Below are 18,066 nucleotides of genomic sequence, written 5' to 3'. Positions count from 1 at the left end.
TGCTGTATTTCAACAAGGATGCCAGGACCAAAATGCTGCTATAGGCCAGCTCCATCTCAATATCAACAGACCCTGCTGTGGGAAAGCCAATGCTCCACTCCTCGGCATTGCACGCCGTATCCTGTTGCCATGCGCTGCTCTAATGTGCTCCATCAGCTTTTTCCTCCATTCTTTAATGAGCATCGCATGTTGCAACCCCTCAGATTCTATCGCAGGTTTCCATTAATTTTCCGGGTTGCTCACGAATGCGCAGGTTGGTACAAGGTGGCTGGAATGTCCCTGGGCAAAACGGGAACCTCGCCCAGCTGCTGCTACACATTCTGCAACTCAAAGGGGGAAGGCTCATTTATAGGACCGGCTAAAAGAATGAATTAATTTTTTTACAATCAAATTCCAATTTGCCCAAGGTAGCTTATAATTAATTGCAGTGCTTTTAAAGAGTAAGTAATTTGTCAAAGGCTACAGAACATTTCCTAGGAAGATCTGGAACGGAGAGGAAAACATAACTTTTGGGGATTAGAAAAAGGGTCTCCAGCAACTGGTACTCAGTAGCCACTGATAGTCTTTTTCCTCCATGGATTTGTCCAATCCTCTTTTTTTATATAGCAAAATTTCTTTAATAGACACCAAATAACAGTATTTTTATAATGCCAGTATTTCCACATATACAGCATATGTTCTACTACTCCCCACTTCTTAAATTTCTTGATCTTATTTTAAAGGTATGTAACATTTTCTAAAAATCCAAATGTATACGGCATTTGTTTCTGTACATTTAGGTGCAAATTCACCTGATGAAATGCAGACAGTGAACCCTGCAGATTCAGCTTCTGGTAACATAATGTAAACACCATCTTTATAGTGTTTCATGGATTCCATTTATTTTGTCATCGCAAGGACATCTTGAATTTCTGTACCGTACATATTCTGAAAATAGGCTTCTTTTTCCACTTGGACAGTTAAATGATTAACACCACCATCCTTAAGAATTGCTGAAACCTGCCGTATAATCCTCTGCTCCATCACTTCTGACATTACTTGCACATGTATATTGCCTGCCACAACATTAGCAGAATGACACCAAAAATGAGGACCCCTATAGGATATGACACTATCAATTTTCTGGATGCCTGTCAGGTACTCTTGTTGAGGCTGCCACTAGAGCATGAGAAAGATCTGTGCATGGCTTTGGAAAATGTCCAATCCTCTTTTAAAGCCATCTAATTTGGGGGTCATCAGTGCCTCTTGTGGAAGTGAGTTCCATATTTTAACTATGCACTGCATGAAGAAGCACTTTCTTTTGTGGAACGCTCTTGGAACGCTCTGCCTCATGAGACCAGGGCCCTGCAGGATCTGATTTCTTTCTGCAGGGCCTGCTTGGTTCTGCTTGGTCTTTGGCTTGGAATCAATTTGAATCCCTCCCTCTCTTTCTTTTTTCCTTTCTCCTTCTTTGTTGGAACTCCTATTTGGGGACTTCCCTTGCTTTTTTCTGGCCCATGTAGTCTGGATAGTTAGCCTTGGTGACGACTTGACTTTTTATCCCCCAAAAAGTTTTTGATTGAGTTCCACTGAAATGAGGCTGCATTTTAATGTTGTATTTCAATCTTGTTTTTTAAGCTGTATTCTAATCAACTGTTTTTATATTTAGTGTTAGCCACCCTGAGCCCAGTCTTAGCTGGGGAGAGTGGAGTATAAATAATAATAATAATAATAATAATAATAATAATAATAATAATAATAATAATAATTTTATTTGCCCTGAGAAAGTACTCCATCACGGTGCAGAGCATAAACTATTGAACATTCCATATGCAAGGCTAGGCTACACATTACTTCTCAAAGTTAATATTTTCTGCCCCCGCCCCTTCCCAGCTGCTTGGCAAAATGAGCTGCATTAGAGATAACAACACAAGGGGTGAACAGCATAACTCAGCTGGGATTCTCTTTTCCTGAAAGGCAAGGGGTGAGGGTGTGGTTTAAGGACCACCATTGTTCTTGTCTTGTTGGAGGGTATCTCCAGAAAAAAAGAAGTTCTAAACAGGAAAAGCCAGGTTGATCTCCATGGGCTATGATGTAACACAGTTCCCAGAAGATCAGCCCCGCTACTGAGGCTATATGCACTCAACGTAACATGTGAAGCAGCCCTTAGGAGACAATTTGAGAAGCAGAGCAAATTTATGTGTGCGTATATGTATATTATTAAAGTGGAACTTCAGTTTGGGATCTAGTCTGCCCTACATTCACCTTGCATTTAGTGATGATATCTACCCAAACCACTGGACTGTGGAATGGAGATGAGTGCTCACCAGATCATCAAGGAGTTGGAAGTATTTCCAAAGTGATTAAGCATAGCAAGTGACAAGATAACCATCGCAGAGAGGGAACATCTTCAAAGTGTGCTTGCATCACCAGCACCCAAGGAGATCCATATTTGATTAGGCACCTCCTGAGCTGGAACCAAAAGAGGTTTAGGCACAGGAAGTGTTTGCCTTCATACTGGCTAGCCAAACAAATGAAAAAGAGACAGGCAGGGAAACTATGTTTAAGAATAAGCTTGGCCATGCAGCTTAGAGTAACTGTATTGGTTAAATCTACGAAGATGGTATTTGCAGATCATACACTGGGTTGTTTAGAAATCTGCCCAGTTACCAAATGGGTCGTCTTAGTAAAGAGCTAATTGATGAGGAAACTCTGGGTGTGCTCCCTGTGGTTGGCACATAGGGTGAAAATGATTCTCCTTTCATCAGTTGTTTAAATCTGACAAACAGCGGCACAACCCAAAGAACAAAAGAGGCACGACACTGTTCCCCTTGCACCTCCCCCCCCACAAATAAGTTAACACCCAGTAAGCCTGTCTGATAGTTGCTTCAATCACAACTGTTTATAGGTCCATGTTTTAGAGAGGGAGAAAGCTTACTGGTATATTTTTGAATATTGGCATGTTGGCTTTGGGAGGTTGGTCTGAACCAACCACAGTTTGTGGGTATGCAACGTTGTGGGTATGTAATTAATTGGGCAATGGTAACTGTATTTTCAAGATTGAGTTCTCTCCTTTGAAAGAAAATTAAATGCTAACAGAAAAACCTCGGAGGAAAAAGGATGCTGTTTTGCAGGCTTAGAAACAGTGTGTGTGTGTGGATAGGGAAAAGGGCTTGTTGTCCAAGCATGGGGTGGGGAAGGCAGCAATGTCCATCAACTTGGGTGGTGGGGCGCAGTCCCCTCAAATATTTTTTGTGGGGGCAGAAGGGACCTGAGCTCCCACAAGTTGGTTCCTGTGTTTGCAATGATGGAACAATTGTCTTGGCACAACATTTAAATCTACCCTGAACAGCAGGGTGGTGAGGCAAAACATGCATACAGTGGTACCTCAGTTTATGAACTTAGTCCGTTCTGGAAGTCCATACTTAAAACAAAACCATTCTTAAACTGAGGCATGCTTTCCCTAACGAGGCCTCCCGCCACCAGTGCTCTTTCACAGTTCAGATTCCATTCTTAGACCGAGGTAAAGTTCACAAACTGGGGCACTACTTCCGGTTTTGAGAAGTTCATAAACTGAATAGTTCTTAAACAGGGCTGTTCTTTAAACTGAGGTACCACTATATATACATTTCACAGTTTAAAATGGAGAAGGCTAATTTTAAATTCCCATTTGCTTTCCATTTGGCATTTCTTCATTGTGTTCCCTGTTGAGTAGTGAGGGATCAATTAATCTGCTTCCAGTTCATGTCAGTTTCTCTTGTGCTCTTTCGTAAATCTGTTCTGTCATCCTTTTCCCTCAGTCTGTGGATTTTCCTTCAAAACAGCATCAATATTATTGTATTATTTTGCATTTCCCTCCCCCTCAAGGCAAATTTTTTTTGTTTGCATTTTAATCTAAAAATCTGAATTTTGTGGAATGTATTTTAACTTACAACCTGCATCACTTTGGAGCTGAGAACCTGAATGCAAAATCTGGAGAAGTGAGCAAACCAAAGGATAAGTGCGTTCTGATACATGCATTGATCCAGGAAGTATAGATTGAATTCAGTTTGCTAAACACACACACACACACAACAAAAGCAGACTGGCTGAAACCTTTGAGCATCCCTACTTCTGAGTGCTAAGGAAGAACAAGACTTTTATTTCTTTTCAGATTAACACAGACACTTGGTGGCTGCCTGTTCTTCACAATTGATGTGTTCATGATGGTTGATGGGTTGGAAACAGAGCAGCTTCAAGGTGCAGGATGAAAGGAAAATCTGATGATGATGCATCTCCATCCTAGCAACACATCGCCAGAGAGTGACAAAACCCCAGGCATGCACTTGATTGCCATAGATAGCCTTCAAAAACCCCTCCCTTTGGCAGATAATTTTTTTGGCATAAACAATGAGATTGGCAAATGCCCTGGGAGGGGCAAGGAACACCCATTGTGGCAACACCCAAATGGGAAGTATAAGTAGGGATCCGCTGGGAAGAATCATTTGCAGTCTCAATCTCAAAACAGGCTGTGCAGCTGAACTGGGGCTTTTGTAGGGCTTAGATTCTCCATATCTTTCACTATGAGTTGCGGTGTTAAGGGTGGTGGCGGTGGAGGCAGCAGTGGCGGAAGCTGCAGAATCATTGGTGGTGGAGGTAGCGGCGGCAGCAGCGGTGGCGGCGGCGGCGGCGGTAGAAGTATCAAAATCACAAGCTCATCCTCCAGGTCCTCCAGAGGGTTTTCTGGTGGTAGTTATGGTGGAGGAGGATCCAGAAGTGGCTATGGAGGAGGAGGTTTCAGCAGTGGTAGCTGTGGAAGGATAAGCAGAGGGAGAATAAGCTATGCCGGCAGCAGCTATGGCGGTGGCTATGGTGGTGGTTATGGCGGCGGAAGCTATGGTGGCGGAAGTTATGGTGGTGGAAGTTATGGTGGTGGAAGCTATGGTGGTGGAAGCTATGGCGGTGGAAGCTATGGCGGCATGGGCTATGGCGGTGGAGGCTATGGCGGAGGCAGCTACCCATTCAGCAGTGGCAGCTTCGGTATTGGCGGTGGTGAGGGAGGCCTCTTCAATACCAACGAAAAGTCCACCATGCAGCACCTTAATGACCGCCTGGCTAATTACATAGATCAGGTGAAACGCCTGGAAGATGAAAATGATCAGCTTGAGGTCTTGATCAGAGAGTGGTACCAGAAGCATGGAACCATAGCTGGACCAAGGGACTACAGCCAATATTACCAGCAAATTGACCAGCTCTACAATGAGGTATGCTATTTTGTTTTGAACAAGGACTACAAGGCCTTAGGGATGCGGGTGGCACTGTGGTCTAAACCACTGAACCTCTTGGGCTTGCCAGAAGGTTGGTGGTTCGAATCCCCGCGATGGAGTGAGCTCCTATTGCTTTGTCCAAACTCTTGGCAACCTAGCAGTTCGAAAGCACGCCAGTGCAGATAGATAAACAGGTACCACTGTGGCGGGAAGGTAAACATTGTTTTCATGCGCTTTGGTTTCCATCATGGTGTTCTGTTGTGCCAGAAGCAGTCTAGTCATGCTGGCCACATGACCCAGAAAACTGTCCGTGGACAAACGCCGGCTCTCTTGGCCTGAAAGTGAGATGAGCATCACAACCCTCATTGATGTAACCATCCAGGGGTCCTTTACCTTTTTACCTACAAGGCCTTGGATTTCTTTTTAAAAAATGTTTCATCCTGTCACCAAAATGAGAGTTACTGACAAGGTATAACTTAAACGCCTTGTAAATGACATGGTCATGCTTACTGCCTGGGATGAGGCACCTGCTGTTCGAAAAAGCCATGTGCATCATGGGCAGCCAACATGGTGTTCTCAATATGCATCCAATCATCCCTGGCCATTGGCCATGGTGGTTGGGGATGGGAGCTGGAGTTCTACCATAACCAGAAGGCACCATGCTGGCCACCCCATTCTATAACCTTTGCTAATTCAAGCAAGCTTGAGTATTCACCATTTACTCTAGGCAACAATGCATACCCAGTCTATACCCACTGCCCCTCTCATCATTAGAAATGAATGAACAGCAAACATATCAAGATCTGCCCAGAAACTACATCCCCACCTGCAGTAGACCTTCAAAGCAGTATCATACCACTTCTTCATGGCTCCCCTTGAAGAACTGAAGTTTGCAAGGGCATTGAGGGTTGTTAAGGGGCCCCCCATTCTCCTCACAGAACTACAGTTCCCAGAGTGGTTTAACAGCCAATATTTCATCCCAAGGAACTCTGGGAAATCAGGCCTTGTGAGGGGAATAAGAGTCTCCTAACAATTTCTAAATCCCTTAACGTACTACAGTTTGAAGAGATATAATATTGCTTTGAATGCAGAGCGCAGACAGGGCCCAGTTCTAGTAGACAAGCCAATCTAAGTCAGTTCTAGGTAGATGAGACGCTGGGCCTTGAGATATTGCCTTCCAGAGACCTTTGAGACCTCTGATCTATAGAACATGTTGTGGTGTCTCACTGGTGCATGGACTTTGAGATTATAATTAATATCGCCTTTATTAATTATTGCTATTGTGAATGTTGCGACTTGACTTGCAAACCAGTCTGTGCTTTCTTATGAAGAGCAGTATGCTAATGATACAACACAACACAACACAACACAACACAACACAACACAACACAATCAGCATTCTGTTTTATTACATTGTGATCTCTGACAGACTGAAGGAATTAAGCATAAACATGTACATTCCCCTCTTTTTCCAGCTTATTGGTGAAACAGATGATTACAACAAAATCCTTCTGAATATTGATAACACCAGGATGACTGCTGAAGATTTTAAAATGAAGTGAGTATAACTCTTCTCACCTACTTTCCTCAGACGTAGCTGAAATCTATATCCCTTTTTTTCTTCAAAGAAACTTAAAGTGCCTAATGATAGTGCACATGGGAAATGGAACCTGTGATAAAATGATTACAGGTCACAGAACGCCTTTTCTTCTATTCCAAGACCCTAGGTTTTCCATTCCCTTCTCCAATATTTGAACAGCATCCCATGGCCAATGAGCGTTCTCTGTCCCACCCCAGAGGGCTTTCTCTTTGAAAAAAGCTTGACAGTACCTCAGTGGATGTATTAACCTGGATTTCCATGTGCCCAGAGCAGATTTCAATCCATCCTACAAAATCATCAAAACATAAATCTAACCAAACAGGTGGAGTTCAGACCCAGGTAGCAACATTGGAAGCTGCTGTTTACCTTTGGCCATCTTTTACAATGCAACCTGTTTCGATTGGCAGCAGCTGTCCAGCATCTCAGGCATTGGACTTGAGATCTTCTTCTGCATGACCTTCTGCATGGGAATAAAAAAATCATGCTTAATCCATAGACATGCAATTAACCCAGGCATGTAATTATGAGACATGTGATAAGAAAAGTAACGTTTGTGAAGCCTGCCAGTCACTGTTCTCCACCCTACGCCCTTTCCTGTGCATTAGGTACCAGACTGAATTAGGTCTCCATCAGAACGTGGAGGCTGATATCAATGGGCTGCGCCCCCTCTTGGATCAGCTGACTCTTGCCAAGTCTGACCTGGAGATGCAGTTTGAGTCTCTGAGAGAGGAGCTGATCTGCCTCAAGAAGAACCACGAGGAGGTAATATAGAGATCAAACAAACAATGAACAAAAGGAACTTCCTGTGAGGGTTTTTCAGGGGGTAAAAGGTAGCAACCAACAATTTAGTCTGGGGTGCAAAATGTGATGAATGCATTGTAGGGTACCAGAAATGCTTGATATCTGCATCCCTACAGATATTGTTGGACTCCAACTCTCGTCAGCCCCACCCACCACAGCCAATGCTCAGAAATGATGAGAATGGTAGTCCAGAAATATTTCTGGAAGGCCAGTGGTCCCCCACTCCCACTTTTCAGCTCTGAGGGAGATTCAACTGACCAACCCTGACTTAGCTTGATTTAAGGATCCCCATGCAGGAAGGTTCCCTGCAGTTCCTTTCGTTGGCCAGTGCTGAGTGTTAGCAACTGAATGTTGTGAACTGCCCTGAGATCTAGGGATGAAGGGTGGTATACAGATTTAATAAACTATAATAGTAACTGGGCTGAATCCCTTACTGACACCCCACAAGTACTAGTTTCAGGGACCTGCTGATGCCTTGACTGAAGGTGGCCCAATTCTTTCCCCACCCCTCCTCTATCTGATGTCTCATAGAGCCATTCTCAAGACACATTAGCAGAATTTCATGATTATTATTATTATTAAAAAAAAAGATTGTAGGGGATTTTTTGTGGAGGGGAAGAGGCAGATTTCATTTCATGATGTGTTTTCCTTCCCCCTCCCCTTGCAGACCCTGAGAGGCCTGAGAAACCAGCGTGGTGGCGATGTGAACGTTGAGGTGGACTCTGCCCCTGGTGCGGACCTGAAACAACGTCTTGATCAGCTCAGGGCTGAATATGAAAGAATCATCGCAGACAACCGCAGAGAGGTGGAACAGTGGTACGAATCCAAGGCAAGTGGTCTCTCCAGTGATTAGAAGTTATATGACAGCAGATGAACTATATCCACCATACTGAGAGGAACCTGGGTGACAGGCTTAATCTAAGGGGGGGAAGGGGGTTGATGCTAGTAGCTGGGGTGCGTTTAGTAGATTGCACCCCAACTGTCCACAACTCTTGTCATAGTTAAAAAGACCATTCTAGGGCCAATGGAAGCGATCTGAAGAGTGTATGAAAAATGTGAGCTGAAATAAGGGGACCAGGTTTAAAAGGTAATGAGAGTCCTGCAGGTTTAGATGTTCCTCACATCCCATTTCCCACAGCCAGCAACTTCTGGGAAGCCTATAAGCAAGAGATGAAGGCCAATGGGAAAGTTTGTTGCCACCAGAAACTGGCTTTCACGGTATACTGCCCCATATAGCTGTCATGAAGGATGCCCAGGGCTTGGTGTTTTCTAAGAGGTGGGGTGGAGATGACCCAAAAGAGAAGGAAGATAAATTACTCAAGAGGGGTCATGGAAAAAGCCTGACACACAATTCCTACTGGTGATAGTGCGCTTCGGTGTTGATAGGACACAGAGGCATGAGAATCAGCCATGTTCTAGACACAGGGGTGGAAAGTATAGTTGACAACATTGCCCAATATTATGTGTAGACCTGTGTAGTACAATCCTTGGCTTGTCCTCTCATCTTATTGACATTCCCAAGTTTGCTGTGTGCCTCCCAGTAAGAAGCAAATGGTCCAGCCAGTCAGAATATCTCCCTTTTTGTCTACTAGATGGAGGAGGTTCGCCAGCAGGTCAATTCAAGTGGGCAGGAGATAAATACCGGCAACCAGCAAGTCTCAGAATTGAGACGAGAATATCAGACCCTGGAAATCGAACTGCAATCCCAACTCAGCATGGTATGTGGTAACATGTGCCAAAGTGATACATCTGGGTGTTTTCTTTCTTAACATCCGCTAAAAACATGGTATTGCATCAAGGTATAGTTGTTTCTTACCCTTACCCTCCCCACACCCTGTCCCAGCAGAGGAATGAAAACGCAAGGTGTAAACAGGACGAATGGACAACAGCTTTATTAACATAATGAGATATGAAAAAAGAGCAAACATATTAGCTATATATGTTAACAGCCGTGCGGTTCCCTGCAAACTAGGGAAATAATTCTCCCACAGTCGACCTGGCATAGCCAGATCAGGCAATTCCACCCTGGCTCCAAGCGACAGGTGAATCAGCTGGCTGGTTTGTGCTTGCCCTCACCTGTTCATCCACAGGGTGCCTTGAGAAGACACCTGGCTGCCCCATGCAACCATGGCTAGATACCCCCAAGTTACGTTGAGGTTTCCCAACTCCAAGGAGAGCTCTCCTTGCCAATGAGCTGGGATGGCTTGGTCAGACAATTTCTTGGTTTGCACCTAGGGGTGAAAGGACCTGTCAGCATTGGTTCTCCCTATTTCTCTGCTTTTCAGTAATTTTGTTCAGCAATCTGTGCTTTAAAAAATATCCTCATGAAAATTCACCATCATTTCAATTGCAATTCTCCCCCCCCATGAGCACATTTTTGTATGTACACATTTTTGCGTTTACCCAAATATAATGCTTTTTTGATATGTTATTTTGATGAATATCTTCATTTTTGCCCACACTTGCCCCTAATACATGCATTTTTTTAAAAAAAAAACACTAATTGAGTACTGCATTGCAATATGTGGAAAAGTGTGAATTCTGAAGGATACATCTTGTTTCAGAAAGTGCAGATTTGATAGATTTGCTTCTAAATGAGACCTGGATTGAATTTCTCTCCCATCTCTATTTGCACCATCACTTGTTCTTCACGACCGCTAAGGGTGGGAATTGCTAGAACCTGAAAAATGGGTAGGATGGAGCACTATTCCTGAAGGTCATCTCACTGTTTTCCTTCCCTCTTATCAGATCCAGTCTCTGCAAAGCAACTTGGCCGACACAGAACGTCGGTACAACATGCAGCTGCAACAGATTCAGGTCATGATTGAACCAATCGAATCAGAACTCGGCAGCATCCGATGCGAGATCGAGAGCCAGAGCCAGGAGTACCAGCTGCTCCTTGGCATCAAGACTCGCCTGGAACAGGAGATCTGCCAGTACCGCCGGCTGCTTGAGGAAGGACAGCAAGAAATGTATGTTGACTATAGGCCATATTGGGGGTATTAGGCCACTGCTGCGAAAACTCGCCCACAAACAATAGAGAGCCAAAGAGGGAATGCCCTACATGCCAGGAACAAATAAAGGAGGGATGGAGGGACCATCTACAAAGGATGCTTCCAGGCTCTAGAGCACTCCAGAATCACTTCTTCATTGCAAACATCCCAGTACTGTAAATAAAAGAACTGAGTATCTCTGTGAACCCACTTGCAGCAAAATATTGCCAAGAAGGGACTCACAGGCTTTCTAGAACAGTGTTCTCCAAACTTGGGTCCCCTGCTGTTTTTGGACTACGATTCCCATCATCCCTGACCACTGGCCCTGCTAGCTAGGGATGATGGGAGTTGTAGTCCAAAAAGCGCTGGAGACCCAAGTTTGGGAAACTCTGTTCTAGAGCATCCAGGGGCCACTGACTTCTTAGAATATCCTAGAACAGCGGTTCTCAACCCCATGGGTCCCCAGATGTTGTTGGACTACAACTCCCATCATCCCTGACCACTGATCATGCTGGCTAGGAATGATGGGACTTGTAGTCCAAAAACAGCTGGGGACCCACAGGTTGAGAAACACTGTCCTAGAACATTCTGTACCAAGGAGGGAAATCAGGGGTGGATAGGTGTGACGAGTTAAAAGTATAAAACTGCCTTATGGCAAATTGGACCACTAGCCCATCTGTGGCTCTGCAGATGTCATTGGCCTGCCTGCTCCCATCCATCTTTGACCATTGGCCATGCGGGTTGGACGTAACGGGAGCCAAAGAACACTTGGAGGGCCCCAACCCTTATCAAGCCCAATCCTTTCTATCCCGACTGCATAGCTTCCAAGGCAGAGGCTTCTCTCAGACTAAACGAGCGTATTTGGCATGAGCATGGACGTTCCATCTACAAGGCATAGTCCATGTTATACGGCATATATATTTTCTTTGTGAAGTGGTTTGCAGTGTTCTTCATGGTTATGTTTCTGTTCCCCAGTAGCTCATCAGGAGGAGGAGGAGGAGGAGGATACGGAGGTGGCTACGGAGGTGGTAGAAGGGGAAGCATTGGCAGAATTGGCGGAGGAGGCATTGGCGGCGGCAGCATTGGCGGCGGAGGCATGGGCGGCGGAAGCATTGGCGGCGGCGGCGGTGGTTCCGGTATTGGCGGCGGAAGCATGGGCGGCGGAGGCATGGGCGGAGGAGGCATGGGCAGTGGAAGCAGCGGCGGTACCTGTATCGGTGGAGGAAGTATTGGCGGCGGAAGTATTGGCGGCGGAAGTATCGGTGGTGGCGGCGGTTCCTGTATCGGCGGAGGAAGCGGCGGTGGCGGTGGACAAATGGGAGGAGGTGGTCAGAGCTACCCCATGCCTGTACAACCCTGCAAACCAGGTAAAAACCCTCACAAGGGGGATTTTGATTATCTGTGACTTCCCTTTCCTTCCTCGTTGCATCAGGCAGTTGGAATATTTAACCAGTAAGGGCTGCTCCAAATGCCATAAGGTCCATTTAGCTTTAGAAGGAAAAAATGTTCCAACCTTGGGGAGTGTTGCACATGCAAGCGTTAAGTGGCCAGAAAGCAGCACTTGCCCGACGTGTAGCAAATGGGAGGCAGAGGCAATGATCATGCATCAGAATCTGTGGGCAGTTTGCCCGCTATCTTTCTAGGCAATGTGCCTTATCCTTGTGTTAGGGTAGGCTGGGGGAGATGGTGGAAACCACACTGGGATTTAATCTAGAGCTGTGTAGCCTGTTCTCATGAGGGAATCTTCAATTACCCTACAATTAGACCTTGCATGCTCCATTCTCAGTATGCTCCAAACTGGATTAGAAGAGGGAATAATCTTGTCCAGAAGACATCGGGGGAGGGGGCAGCAAAATAATTCTCTATATTCGTCTCACAGGTCACTTTCACATCATCCATCTCAAGCATGATTATACCACTTTTTAATGATCAAGGCTTCTCCCAAACAATCCCAGGAACTTTGATCTATTATAAGTTGTTAGGACACACTTAAAAAACTACAGTTCCCAGGACTCTTTGGGGGAAGCCATGGCTGTTAAGCTTGGCATAAGGGTACTTTAAATGGATGGTGTGGATGTGACCGCGGGCATTTTCATTCTATTAGAACAAAAGGCCACTTTGGTCAGCAAATCTGTGCAGACTGTGCTGCATTTAGGAAGTAAGAAAGCAAGTTTCACATGCCTCAGTTTTTGTCATTTATGCATTCCTGTGCCCCTAAAGACTCACCTTTTTCCTTTTCTCTCTCAACAGTACACGGCAGGAAATCCTATGACTAACCATTCGTCCCTTGTCATCACTCCAACTTCAAACCCACCAACTGGTCCCGCTGATATAGGAAGCGCACACCTGCCCCTGTGCCCCTTTCTGCTTGCTTGTTCCGTTCTTCAGAGGTCTTCCTTGCAGGATGTGTCTTGCTTTAGCTTGTTAGTGGCCAATACGTGACTTCTGTCATTGATGAGGGTTGTCTAATAAAGCTCCATTGCTGCTTGATGCAATCAGAAAAAAACAACAACTTTGTGTCTCCTTGTTAATTGCGCCAAGCAAGCATTTGATGTGTGCCTCCAAATGCACCTCACAATCTTAGCTAATGGTCGATTATACCAGGCTTACATGGTGACATTTGAAATACTCCATTTCTTATACTAGATAAAGAAGGAGGAGGAGGAGGAGAGAATTAGGTGGGCCATATCCAGTATGCATTGAATTGTGGGGCCACAGCAATTTCCTGCTTTCCCACAGATATATACATTGCACCCAACAAATTCTTATTTTGGAGGTAGTGCTGCTATTAGCAAAAATGTTTCTTTATGACCAGACTTTCTGGAAACCTGATGGCAAGAACTTACCAGATCCAATATGTGGTGTTGTTTTCTTTCTCTCCCCCACCAAAGACCTTATGAATATATTTTGGGATGCTTCCCAAGTACCTTGTTTCAGAACACACACAAACACACAAAGCTGGAGGGTGCTATTTATCCATTTCATGTATGAATCACTTCCTACAAAACATCCCGAAGCAATTTAACAACAAAAAGCCATCAACAACGAAAACATATAGAAATGAAATTTCTAAGCCAATACAGTGGTACCTCAGGTTATAAACACCTTGGGTTACAAACACTTCAGGTTACAGACTCCACTAACCCGGAAGTAGTACCTCAGGTTAAGAACTTTACTTCAGGATGAGAACAGAAATCGTGCAGCGGCGGCACAGTGGCAGCAGGAGGCCCCATTAGCTAAAGTGGTACCTCAGGTTAATAATGGTTTCAGGTTAAGAACGGACCTCCAGAATGAATTAAGCTCTTAACCAGAGGTACCACTGTACAGATAAAGGGTGGGATAAAAATCTCTGCTCAGAAGGCTTGCTGGGAGAGGTTGGTTGTCAACAGGTACCAAAAAGACAATAAAGATGGTACTTACCTGATATGTAAAGGAAGGGTAGGCAAGAGTGTTGGACTAGGACCTGAGAGACCAGGGTTCAAATCCCCACTCGCCATAAAGCTTCCCCCCAATAATATTTATTAAGTTTCCAACAAATACAACACATACTGAAAACCAATAAAACAAAAATTGAAAAAAGAAAAGAAAAAGAAAAAAGGCATAAAACAAATGACCAAAAATATAACAACAAACAGATAGGCCATAAAGTTCATTGAGTGACCCTAGGCCAGTCACTGCCCCTCAACTTGACCTACTTAATAGGGTTGTTGTGGGGATTAAATGGGGAGCATGCGAACCCTGTACTTGAGGTGGGATATAAATACTGTAAGTAAAGAAATAATAGTGGGACAGTTCATCCAGCTTAGCTGGAGCTGCAGCCTATGGTAGATACTGTAATACAAAAAACACCTAAAGAGTGACACCTTCAGGACATAGCAGGTAAAGCCTCTTTCATAAACCCCGTGGAATGTAGCGAAGGAAGCTTCTTTCTGTTGGATGTCAGGCGGACGAGACGGGCACGAAACTTCTCTTCCCAGTGACGATTTAGAGCTGCACATGAAGCAGTTCTCCACCAGGTGGCATGGCATGCATTCTCGCATCATGCCATTTGTGTACACACACACACACACACACACACAATGGCTACAGAATGATGATTGGTTCCTGGACATGATGGAAAACAGGAGGGGCGGGTCAATGGGAGTGGCTAAAATCCAGAACGGTGTGCAACATTTTGTCACTGCTGGTCTCACTTGAATGTTCTATTTATTCCCGTCTGCATTCAAACACATTATTTCTGGTTGGTTTCACATAAACATGTACACTGTGGATCTCATCCCTACTAAGTCATCTTTACAGCAGACCCATGGAAGTCAGTGGACTTCAGTTAGCCACGCCTAACTTGAGTCCATGAATTTCAGTGTATCTCCTCTGACTATGATTAAGCTGGCTACAACCCCGAGTTTATCACTTCATATACTAATGAAAGCAGCAATAGTCTCTCTCTCTCTCTCTCTCTCTCTCTCTCTCTCTCTCTCTCTCTCTAAATAAATCTTTATTGGTTTAAAATACAAACATACAAACATACAAGCATACAACGAAGGTATGTATTACTGTAACAAGTTAAATACAAAAAGAAAAAAGAAGGGGGGGAATGCGAAAAGAAAGAAAGAAAAAATTGAAACAGAGACAAGAAAAAGATAAAAAAGAAAAGAAAAAGACCAAAGGTTTATATAACATTATAGCTATCAAATAATTTTTTTTTGTTTTTGCAGAAAACTTCCAATCTTTCTCGTTATACTTTTTCTGTTGTCATGGGAAAAGTCAGGGGAGTTTTAAATCAGAAAACATATGGAGAATGAAAAATATTTAAGGAATATGTAAGACTATATTGCAAAAATGATACCATCTTAGCAGAAATGGAATGATACTTGCGAACAATGGGTAACTGAAGTAAACATTATAGTGGAATGTAAGAAAAGGGATATAAAACAAAACTGCGCAATAATACCATGAGCAGCAATAATCTCTCAATGCTTTGGAAACAAAGTGGCGGCTTGTCAATGAGTTCAAAACATCATCCACATGTGAGAGGGCTGGCATCGGGGGGATAAGCATTGCGTGCCCAGGCGGACACCCCTCCCCCAGCCCCGAGAGACCCACCAGAAGGAATAATGACCCGTGCCTATATGTTATGGAATTAAAAATTGGCAACAATTTTATTAAACTTTTCAGATGTAGGAAGACCTTGGCTTAGGCATTGGGTGTGTGTATCCCTCCCAGCCCCCCAGCCGGGGGGGGGGACTGGGGCTCCTCAGGGTGAATGTGATATAGGAGGGTACACAGCAAGACGCTTGTGTACACTGGCAGCCCACCCCATATCCCCACAACGCAGGGGAGTTCACTGACAACCTTTCTGTGTATGGCCAGTGACTCCCATATACAAACCCCTTTAAGAGGGGACCCTGGACTTGCCACCTTGGTGGGTCACCACTTCACGCTCCACACCCCCATTTAGGGAAGATAGACTCAAGGATTCCGCCCAAGGCTTAAAACCACCAAAGTTGTGACGAATTGCTATGGGGAAGGCAAAACCTGCCAATGGAGGGAAATTCCTTCCTGGCTCTTCAACAGCAACCATCAAAAGACCGTAGCAGTGCCTGCTGAACAGGAAGGAAAATGGTTAACCTGCAAACAAGCATCAGACAAAGGGAGGGTTGGGTAGGTGAAGCTCTGGATCCGACCGCAATGTTGCTGCTGGCTCTGCCTCCTATTTAAGCAGTCTGGCCCCGCCTCCCTGCAGGGCTGATTGGCTAACTGAGGTTTGGCAGGAAGCTCCAATGACTAGAAATATAGGGGGAATACGGTACAATTTTAGCGCTCATTTCTGTGTTGTTTGCTTCCAGACAAAGCCCGTTCGCAAATAATATGGAAATGAGTGTAAAACATGTGCTGTATTCCGCTATATTTCTGGAAGCGGCATTTACATTTTGCGAAGGTTCAAATATAATGTGGAAATTAACAGCCAGGGAAACAGCATGAACATGGAACAAACGGTTGTGTAAGTGCAGCCATTTCTGGGCTTCTACCAAGATCCATAGACCTACAGAGGCACTTCCCCTTTTGAGCAGAGGTGTAGAACCGTTTTAATTCTGAGGGCTGCATTATCTCATGGCCTACCTTCCCAAGGGCTGTATGCAACTCGGGTGGGTGCGGCCAGAGGCAAATAATGGGAGGAGCAATGTATGCAACCCGGATGGGCGGGGCCAGAGGCAAATAGTAGGTGGGACAATGTATGCAACTCAGGTGGGCGGGGCCAGAGGCAAATAGTGGGCAGGGCAACATATGCAACAATTAGGAGGGAACATTCCAGCCATCCAAAAGGCAGAGGGTTTTTTCCCCTTATTCACATGTACACACCATGTACGTATATCCCTCCATCCAGGTGAGCAAAATACAAGTTATCACAGTTCAAGAATACTTCTCAGTCAGGCAAAAGCCCTTAATGGATGTGTGGAGTCAGAATAATGATGGGGTGTAGCCACTAGGAGAGTTTTGAGGGTTGGATAGAGATGCTTGGAGGACCACATTTGAGGCCCCCCATCCCTTTACACACAGCAGCCCAGTCCTGCTGCTTCTCCTTTTTGGAGTGGCAAGAGTGAAGAGACCTGGAAACACCTGGGCAGACTGGGCACAGAGGGAGAAGACTAGGGTAGCAATGCCTTGGAGAGGAAGAGGGGAGTTGGAAGAAAGGGGGTCTATCTGCAGATAGTTGAAATAACCTGCAGTTTCATAAGAGTATATATATACTGAAAGTAGATAGTGAAATGAGCAAATTAAATGAATCTGGATATGCAGAGGATATTAAAAAATATATTTAAGGAACCACAGAAAGAGGGGGAAGGAAGTCAGGCTTTGAAATGTTAAATTGATGGTAAAACTAATGAGATGTATAAACTTGAAAAGTATAAATAAAAACTTTTAGAAAAAGGGTTCTGGGAGCTGTAGTTTGCTATGGATGCAGAGAGTTGTTAGAAGAACCCTATTCCTTTCACTCTTGAGAGTCCCATGGACTGCAAGAAGATCAAACCTTTCCATTCTCAAGGAAATCAGCCCTGAGTGCTCACTGGAAGGACAGATCCTGAAGCTGAGGCTCCAATACTTTGGCCACCTCATGAGAAGAGAAGACTCCCTGGAAAAGACCCGGATGTTGGGAAAGATGGAGGGCACAAGGAGAAGGGGGCGCTAGAGGACGAGATGGTTGGACAGTGTTCTCAAAGCTACCAGCATGAGTTTGACCAAACTGCGGGAGGCAGTGGAAGACAGAAGTGCCTGGTGTGCTCTGGTCCATGGGGTCACAAAGAGTCAGGCACGACTAAATGACTAAACAACAACAACATTCCTTTCACAGAATGGTTTAATATTCAATCCCTCTTCGTGGGGAACTCTGTAGCTCTGTAAGGAGGAAAGAGGTCTCCTTACAACTCCCAGTACCCTTTTAAAACTA

At 44.7% G+C, this 18,066-nt stretch overlaps 1 protein-coding gene across 2 annotated transcripts; it reads left to right on the top strand.

The window, feature by feature from the left end:
- The first annotated feature begins 4,461 nt into the window (after nucleotides 1-4,461).
- Nucleotides 4,462-13,142, top strand: LOC309355443 (keratin, type I cytoskeletal 19-like). Of its 2 annotated transcripts, none has more exons than XM_081886301.1 (8): nucleotides 4,462-5,222; nucleotides 6,701-6,783; nucleotides 7,431-7,587; nucleotides 8,294-8,455; nucleotides 9,219-9,344; nucleotides 10,375-10,598; nucleotides 11,598-11,986; nucleotides 12,870-13,142. In XM_081886301.1, exons 1-8 carry the CDS (start codon nucleotides 4,542-4,544, stop codon nucleotides 12,893-12,895), a joined length of 1,848 nt encoding a protein of 615 aa, XP_081742427.1. In that variant the 5' UTR covers nucleotides 4,462-4,541; the 3' UTR covers nucleotides 12,896-13,142. The 2 variants fall into 2 exon arrangements, with proteins under 2 accessions (XP_081742427.1, XP_081742426.1); XM_081886300.1 differs by having other exon boundaries at nucleotides 4,463-5,222; nucleotides 11,595-11,986.
- Nucleotides 13,143-18,066: the final 4,924 nt, after the last annotated feature.

The sequence above is a fragment of the Podarcis melisellensis genome, assembly GCF_964234715.1.
Source record: "Podarcis melisellensis genome assembly, chromosome: 13".
Taxonomy (NCBI): domain Eukaryota; kingdom Metazoa; phylum Chordata; class Lepidosauria; order Squamata; family Lacertidae; genus Podarcis; species Podarcis melisellensis.
Note: the sequence above shows the minus strand (reverse complement) of the source record. Positions and strands in the feature narration are given on the sequence as shown.